At 39.6% G+C, this 9,225-nt stretch overlaps 1 protein-coding gene and 1 long non-coding RNA gene across 2 annotated transcripts; one reads left to right on the top strand and one right to left on the bottom strand.

Annotated features, from left to right (window-relative positions):
* Positions 1-953: 953 nt before the first annotated feature.
* On the top strand, positions 954-2,151 carry LOC129740231 (uncharacterized). Its single transcript, XR_008736158.1, has 4 exons — positions 954-1,209; positions 1,264-1,332; positions 1,391-1,459; positions 1,524-2,151. It is a non-coding gene; the product is annotated as an uncharacterized LOC129740231 (long non-coding RNA).
* A 1,013-nt stretch (positions 2,152-3,164) lies between these two features.
* On the bottom strand, positions 3,165-7,302 carry LOC129737890 (uncharacterized protein K02A2.6-like). The gene is made up of 3 exons (XM_055729056.1): positions 4,885-7,302; positions 4,518-4,815; positions 3,165-4,450 (listed from the first exon to the last, which is right to left on the bottom strand). The coding sequence occupies exons 1-3, from the start codon at positions 7,300-7,302 to the stop codon at positions 3,165-3,167; spliced, it is 4,002 nt and encodes a 1,333-aa protein (XP_055585031.1).
* Positions 7,303-9,225: the final 1,923 nt, after the last annotated feature.

Raw genomic sequence — 9,225 nt, 5'->3', positions numbered from 1 at the left:
TCAGACCAACGAACCAGAAGCGCGTTTAATAGATGCGATTGTTCCTAAATATTGTGCCACGGACCTTGCTGATAATTTTCTGACCGTTGAGGAGCTTAAACTGATTTTTGCTAAAATGACGGAAGTGCACCGAAATGGCAGCACCGAGCTGCGAGGCGTTAGCTCCAATAGTACGGCAGAGATGGAACATCGTGATGAGCAAGCAAGGACGACAGCTTGTGTCAGTGAAGTCAAAACAACTAAAGCAGTGCGGATTTCAGTGGAAGTAACGAAATGTGAAACCGCAATTTTGTTCTCAAAGCCGAAGGAGAATATTCTGAACCAGATGCAAGACGGACCAACTGATCGAGAGGTTATTAGTTATGCGATGTGGCTTTTCGATGCTCTACATATTGTTCGAGGAGAGGTTCTTAGCCGAAAATGGCGGTCAGGCGAAGGATGGAAAGAAGAAAGAAGCGATGGTAGCTTCAATCATTGGAGGAAGTGGCTTCAAACTTTGTTGGACGTGCGACGGCCTACGATACCGGAAGAATGTACCCACGATCTCCTGATGCGAGCATGAACTAAGGTGAAAAAGAAACTCGACCAGTTGTGGCGAAGGTGGGTTTTGGAGTACCTGCCAACACTGACCAAACGTACCAAGTGGTTCAATGAAACGCGAGATATTGCGGTAGGAGATGTGGTACTCATAGTCAACAAAGGAAAGCGGAATTCCTGGGAGCGAGGATTGATCGTGGAACTTGTTGCTGCATCAGATGGAAGGATTCGACAAGCCTGGGTTCGAACGGGCAATGGTGTGTATGGGAAGCCGATTGCTAAGCTAGCAATCCTTGAAGTGTCGTCTCGAGATGGTGGTTCCAGAGAGTTGCCTGACTGCGAAAGGGGCTCCATAGTGAGCAACGATGAAGGCGTGAACGAGGCATCCGGAAGTGATGAAACCGAGGCCAGCCGTAGGTTCCATCGGGGGGAGAATGTTGGAAAACTGGCCACCGTGCCAGTCCGCGGTTGTTCAAAAGTCGCTGAGAAATAACAGCGAAAACTAAACGTCATCGTTGCCGCCAAAAGTGACCGCACGAGGAAAATTTTCACTTCTGTTAGCCATTTTGTATCGAGTTGCGTACTGCGTAGAAGCAGAATTTAAAGTGAAACTTTAAAGTGTTCCGTTTTGCCAAATATTGTTATTTTTTCGGGTTATAAGTGTAGGATCATGTAGGTATACATTTAGTTGAAGTGGCTTGTGATTAATCATTGTATTTTATTTAGTATCAGGCGAAACGCTGAATTGATTGACCGATCATCTCTGTTGAACAGAGCGCTAAAAGTAGGAAATCGGTAATATTTGTTAATTTTACTCTATAACGCCACAAATTACCCAGAATATTGTCCACAGGACTCTTTGCTCTCGATACGAGGTTGAACTGAGTTGTATTAGGGCCGGAATAGCTAGGGTCACTGATTTGTAAGTTCTAACCTATACAACCATTTTGAACCATGTTTGTAATAACCTATCATTTATTCCATAGAATTGAAGCATCACTACCAAACTATAAATTTAGTCTGCTATCAGTACCAGTGCATCGCTTTTTCATTTGCCGCCCTATCACAACAGTTGGAGAACTTGAATTCATTGATGTAATCATGATCAAGGATGTTTATTTGGATATTTTGAAGCGGAAACTACCAGCGTCTGCACAAAAGCTAAAGATGGGGCGCAGATATACGTTCCAACAAGCCGGAGATCCGAAACACACCTCAAAACTGGTTTCTCAATGGTTCAAAGAAAAGCGTATCGAGGTTATGGAGTGGCCAGCACAGTCTCCGGACCTTAATCCGATCGAGCATCTCCGGTCAATTTTGAAAATTAATGTTCAGGAGCAAAAACCAACAAGCATCCAGCAATTGCAACAGGTAATCTCAACTGAATGGGACAAAATCACCCCGGAAACAACCGCTAAGCTTGTTGAATCGATGCCACGACGTTGTCAAGCAGTTATTGAAGCCAAAGGAGGTCACACGAAGTACTAAAGCTATGTGAGCCAGAGGGGTGGATAAACTTTTTTTGCGTTATTTTTTATCTTTTTTTTAACATCATATCTCAAATGCAACAGAATATGTTTTTTATTTGGAACTTGAATGAATTGACTTTGTTTTAACATATACAATAATAAACTGAGCTTAGGGTTTTTTTGAATAAATCTAGTTTTTCGCTGAGGGGTGGATAAACTTTTTTGCATACTTTACTATTAATAATCATCACAGTATAACTAAATTTACAAAAAAAAATTTAATGTCTCCTACTCCCATAGCTCTTTTTCTTAAACATTAATACTTTTGAATTATCCCCTGGATTACTCTAACCCTAGTGAAAAATAAATGATTGTGGAAAATCGATAACATAACGAATACAGTGATTCTCAAGCTACGCATTTTTGCTTCTGATGATAAAAGACATACACCGTCTTATAAAAGACATACACCGTCTAAGCCGATTGTGGCTTTACAGACTGAATAAATGACGCGGACAGCTTAAGATTAACATTTAACACCCAGTACCGAGATGGGAATCGAATCCATGCCATCTGGGGACCAGCGATCACCGTCTTACCACGCTAACCACTCGACCACCGAGACGTACAAATACAAATGATGAAATATTTTTTAGATCAAACTTAGGCCGTAACAAAGATCAATTTCTTATTTTGTCATCCCTTCCCCCTTCTAAATTCCCAAATAACTCGAAGGGGGAGTAGATAAAGTTTTATGTATTTTATGGAAATTTTGAAAAATTTATTAAATATTCGATAGATTACAAGAGCAAAAAACAGATTGTGGAAGATGGGAGTTTTATCACCTTTTGTTTTCTTGACTTTATTGAATTTTTCGATAAAAAATGACTTGATTGATAGGTTTTGTGCATAGTAAGTGTGAGACTCAACTTAATGTGGCGCAACACGTCTACTCGTGGTGGCGGTCCCGAATACTCTGTTCGCATATGACGAGGCGAGACGAGAGCTTTCGCTACAGTTCATGCATGGTAGGAAGTAGGTAAGAAGGGGCAAGGCTATCACATCCCCCTTTATTTCAAAGGAAAAACAATATAAATTATAACAAAAACCAGATTCATTTATTTTGCATGGAGTAAGTTATCGCTTCATGAACTTCAACTACGGACTATAACAGTAACGTGGTTTCGATACGCGAGAGGAACGTCTAAGAACTGGCGGAGACTTTTGAAAAATATCCTGATCTGTTTCCGGCTCATCCGGTGTTGGAGTCGGCAATCTCTGCTGATCATCACTACAATCCATCGATGAAAGGCCTGGTGTAGGGTTTGCTACGGGGAGTTCACAGTCTACAGTTTGATGATCAGGTGATGGCGACTCATTGATTCGTTTCAAATGGGATGTGTTGCGGTCGTAGGTTCTTCCGGTTTCGTTAGATTTTACCGTTACATTTGATCCTTGTCTTTTTGTAATGGTAAATCTCTCTTTAAGAAAGTTCGTGGCTAGTTTATCTTTCGGGCAAAGGTTTTTCATTAAAACTGTGTCTCCTGGTGCTAACACGCTTACTCGTGCTCTGCGCTTAGCATCTTCCCGTTGTTTTCCAAGACATTTCATCTCCTGATCCTTGTCTCGGAAGTCTGCACTTGGAGGAATAGTATCGAGGTCATCAAGCTGTGGTAGTTTTGATCTCAATTTCCTGTTCTGTAGGAGTTCGCTGGGAGCTTTTCCAGTGATTGTGTGTGGCGTATTGTTATATAGATCTAAATAATTATTGAGTTCAGCTTTCCAATCGTTATAAAGAGCATTTGCAATCTTCATTCGTTTAAGCAAAGACCGATTTTGGCGCTCAACTTCTCCGTTGGCTTGTGGCCAATACGGTGAAGTGTGATTCAGATGTACACCTTGGGAGTTACAAAACTCCTCAAATTCACTCGATACGAACTGTTTAGCATTGTCCAGGGTGATTGTTCGTGGAGGACCCCAAACCCGAAATATACGCTTTAATCTTTTGATAGTTTCTTGAGCTGTTATTTTAGTCATTATTTCCAGTTCAAGGTAACGACTAAAGTAGTCGATAATGACTAAGACATATTCACCCGTTGGCATGGGTCCCAAAAAATCCATGGCCACATCTATCCATGGCCTATCTGGAAGCGGACGACGGATCATAGGTTCCGGTGGATCCGGTATTTGAACGAGTCTACAACCTTCACATTTTTCACACATCTCAACAGCAGATTTATCTAAACCAGGCCACCAGCATCGTTCACGCAGTCGGCGTTTCATCAATGTTTGACCAGGATGCCCTTCGTGAGCTAAATCAAGCATTCGTTGTCTCAAAGAACTAGGTATAATGAGTTTCGAACCCCTCATCACCAAACCATTTGCCACTGAAAACTCTGATTTAAAAGGGATATAAGCTTTCAAATCGTTCTGAACAGAATGACCTACAAGGTGAAAATATCACGAATTAAGTTTATTATTATTAGTATCAATTTTACCACAGATTATTACCATTCCATTTGTCAGTCATTATACTATTTTTAAGATTTTGTAACTCTAAGTCTGTTTCGGTAGCTTGAATTACTTCCTCTATATCGATCGCAGCACTGTTTTGAACAGCCTGAATAATGCTTTCCGTTTCATAGTCAAAGCAAGAGATTTCTTCCTCCACGATGAGGCTTGAAATTGACTTGACCATAACACGTCTTATAAAAATTTCTGTGTCTTCGATCCATTGTTCATCCTGGACATGTGAACCCAATCTGGAGAGAACATCGGCCAAGTTAGCAGACCCTCTTCTATAAACGACCTGAAATTTAATTTTTATCGACTTCTTTTGTAAAAGAAACATTCTTTTATAACAATGAAATGAAATTACCTTGAACTTAAAAGCTTGTACTCGCAATAACCAACGTTCAACTCTCGCCGTAGGACGAGAAGTAGGTGTAAACAAGGTTTCCAAGGGACGATGATCCGTCTCCAGCTCGAATTCGATCCCGACCAGGTACATTTTAAATCTCTCGATCCCCCATACGATTCCTAAAGCCTCTTTTTCGATGGGTGGATAAGTTTTTTCGATGTCGGACAAGCTTTTTGAAGCGTAGCTTATGATCCGAGGTAGGTTTTTCTTGAATTGTATTAGAACAGCGCCTAATCCAACACCTGAAGCGTCTGTTACCAATAAAGTCCGATCTTTGGGGTCAAAATATCCCAAGTTTTTGGCTGATCCAATAAGCTGCTTAATACGATCGAAGGAACTCTGATGTTCGTTGGTCCAGTTAAACAGAGTGTCATTTTTGATTAAACATCTCAACAAATGATTTTCTGTTGCTAGGTTTGGAATAAACCTAGAAACGTAGGTGACCAATCCTAAAAAACTGCGTAACTCCTCTTTAGTATTGGGTGCACGAAATTGTAAAATAGTTTTGACTTTTTGTTCCGCAGGGGCAACACCGTTAGAGGAAAGCTTATGACCAAGAAATCGTATTTCCTTCTGCTTGTACTGGCATTTGTGATCATTCAAAAGAATTCCGTAGCTTTTGAGTACATCAAGGGTTTGTTTCAGAGAACCGTCGTGTTCTTTTTCTGAAGATCCATAGACGACCACATCATCTATAAAAATCACAGTGTTTTTGCAGCCCGCTAGAATGCTTTCCATGAGGTTTTGAAAAAGCTCTGGGGCGCAGTTCACCCCGAACGGTAGTCTTTTGTAGCGGAATAAGCCCCAATTCGTAATAAACGTAGTCACGTCACGACAATCTTTCGATAGTTCCACTTGGTGAAAGGCCTGCTTAATGTCAAGCGTTGTAAAATATTTGGCATCACTGAATTGTGGAAGTAAGTCGTCAAAAACAGGAAGAGGATGGTTCAATCGTTTTATAGCTTGGTTTGCCCTACGCATATCCACGCATAGTCTAAGTTCACCGTTCTCCTTCACGATGGGAACTAGAGGGGAAACCCATGAAGTTGGTTTAACAACCTTTTCGATAATCTCAAGCTTTAGCAGTTCCTCTATTTTCAATTCAACTTCTTTAAGGAGCGGAATAGGACATCGCCGTAAGGGTTGGATGATTGGAGGGACAGTTCTGTCAACAGGAAGGGTCAGTTCGATGTTTTTCATTTTGGGAAAGGGTTTAACTGTATCAATTTTGTTAACGACTGCTTTTTGGGAACTAGGTAGCCCTATTTGTAGTACCCCTATCTGTTTTGCCGTGACTTTTCCTAGTAGTGGTTGTTGCCCTTTTTCAATTACATAGAATGTTGTTGAAGCTTGTAGTAAGTTGTTATTGTCTTGGACCTTCAATTCGGCATCGAAAACTGTTAACAATTTTAACGGAACACGACCATAAGCCAGAAAACGTTTGTCTGTTTCAAATCGCTCATTCTTGGTTGTAGCACCACGAAGTTTCATTAGTTGCCAAGTTGTGTCATCAATCAGATTGTATTTGGAGCCTGAATCAATAAGCATTACAATATCAACACCACCAACGAGACACGAAATCAAATCATCAGATCCACCGATATTGTATACAGAAGAATTTTCGCAGCCCGTATCTTCAACATGATTAACACTCCGAGGGAATTTCGGAGGACGTGATAAGTTTCGTTTATCAAAGTTGATTGTTCTACGCATTTTGAAATTTTCACGCTTTTTGGATTTACATAACGATTCGTAATGACCTACTTTATCGCAACGTTTACAGTTGTGGTAATATGCCGGACAACTTTGAACGTTTTGATGACGCTCATGTCCGCAACGCATACATCTAGGATTCTTCGGTCCTCTATCATTTCCGGGAAATTGATCGAAGAGACGGTTCACTGTGGTGCCTTGAGTTTTTGGTTTCATCTGGGCGGACTGGTAACGTACTGATTGATATGCATTTAATATTTTGTGTAAGTTATCGACTGTAAGTTGTTCCTTTTCTAAAAGTTTATGACGCAAATCATCGGAAGCTGATTGTATAATTTTATCAATAATTGCAATGTGACGACTTTCTATCTCTGATTTCCCGAAATTGCACTTTTCAGCAGCTTGCTGAATCCGCAAAGCAAATTTCTCTATAGGCTCATCATGCTCTGGCACCATTTCCCAAAACTGATAGCGTTCAAAACTTTCATGATGCTTCGGGGAGAAAAAATCCGTCAGCCTCTTTTTAATAGCTAAGTATGGATCAACTTCCGCTACATTTGTTTCTTCGGGCAATCCGAAGTACGCGCTCTGCAATTCCAAACCACCCATAGCCAAAAGCTGTGTTTTACGATTTGCTCCATCCATAATATGAGCAGCTTCCATGATTGTCTCAAACCATCGCACCCAAGAATTCCAAACATTTCTGATTTCAGACGAGGGTAGATGCTTGTACTTAAAATGAGGAAGATTATACGACGCTGGACTGAGAAAGGATTGATTTTGCTGAGAACTTGGTCCAGGTATGGGGGAATCGGAGAGATTATCGTTTGCCATTGTAACGTTGTTTGCTGTTTTATTAAAGAATAAAGATAATGAAACAATTTTTCTTTCAGTTCTCTTATTGTTTATTTCATGTCGAGTTTTTTTTTTTATTATATGTATTTTAGAATAAAATTTTCGTAACAGTTTATTTTTCACGAAACTTTATCGATCAATAAAATAATTGGTTTCAAAATTTGTTTATTATTATAATTTTTTTTGGCCACCCTAGCTGGTAAGCAGCCAGTTTTCATGTTCACTATTCAAATCATATTCGAAGGAGCTTTCAACCATGCAGCAGCTTTCGTGTTCACATACACCAATAAGCTCAGTTGGCCATAATCATTTATTCTGTTTCATGCTTCGTTTGAAACCAACTTTTCTTGGTATTGCATCATCCAAGAGCAGAACCCCTAAGCATTACAGTTGAAATTCTATTATTCGTTACTTTTTTTTTCATTACATCATTCAAGAGCAGATCATCGTTTCTTTTCTTCCTCTTTTTTTATCGCATCATCTTAGAGCAGATTATCGATAATTTTAAATTTCATTCACATCATCATCACAATTAGCTAGCTATTTTTGTTTTAGTTCGCATCATCCAAGAGCGACTTTTGAATTAATCAAATCTGTTTTTTTTTCACATCATCACAGAGCAAACATTTTTAGTTGCTTTTTTTTTATTTGCATTATCCAAAAGCAAATCATTTTACAATGACATAGTTTTAATCGTGTATTTATGTTTTTCAATATTTTGTAATTTCACATCATTTAAGAGTTTTCCACTGTGTTCGTATCGTTTTTTTTTTACCCCGCATCATCTAAGAGCGTCTCATTGAAACTATATCGTTACTTGTATTGGTTTTTCATTTTGTCACTTATTCCGCATCATCGAAGAGCGTTCCACTGGCCGTACCATTTTTGTAATTTCGCATCATCTAAGAGCGTTTAACTGTAGCCGTTTCGTTTTAATTGTATTGGTTCTTCCGTTGTGACACTTCACTCATACTGTGGTTGAAAAGCTTTCCTTCCTGTTAGCATCATTGAAGAGCTTTTTTCCGTTAGGAGGAGAAATCGCGCAGTAAATTTTTTTTCACCTCTTATAATTTTTCCATTTCAATGAAAACTTGTTATAAATGGCAAAATAAGAGCAGTGTGTCAACTGCCTAAGTTTTCAGTTAAATACACTAATTGATCACGGAGGCGCATTTCTGAACTTTAATCGTTCTACTGGTTTTGCTTACCTTTTAATCCTCGTTGTTGTTCCAGGCTTTGATCCAATTTGCACAGATTTTTACCAATTTTCACAGATTTCTTTTCCGGTACACTTCCAATTGCGGAAAATTTTACTTTTTATTTTTACCGCACGCGTTTCAAGGTTCGAATACTCGTCGCCATGTGAGACTCAACTTAATGTGGCGCAACACGTCTACTCGTGGTGGCGGTCCCGAATACTCTGTTCGCATATGACGAGGCGAGACGAGAGCTTTCGCTACAGTTCATGCATGGTAGGAAGTAGGTAAGAAGGGGCAAGGCTATCACAGTATGCAATTTAGTTGCATACAATCTTTTGTGCAATTTATTCCAATTTATTTGTTTTTCACACAATTTTTTTTCAATCCCCCCCCTCCCCTCCCTCGCGATGTTTCAACTCCGAGTGACAAAAGAAGGATTTGAAATTTTTTCCAGGCTTATTGGAGAGAACGTCTTTTTGTGAATTTCAGTCAAATGATTGAAAAATAACACAAGTTTAGTTGAAACTTTTGT

The sequence above is a fragment of the Uranotaenia lowii genome, chromosome 1 (assembly GCF_029784155.1).
Source record: "Uranotaenia lowii strain MFRU-FL chromosome 1, ASM2978415v1, whole genome shotgun sequence".
Lineage (NCBI taxonomy): Eukaryota > Metazoa > Arthropoda > Insecta > Diptera > Culicidae > Uranotaenia > Uranotaenia lowii.
Note: the sequence above shows the minus strand (reverse complement) of the source record. Positions and strands in the feature narration are given on the sequence as shown.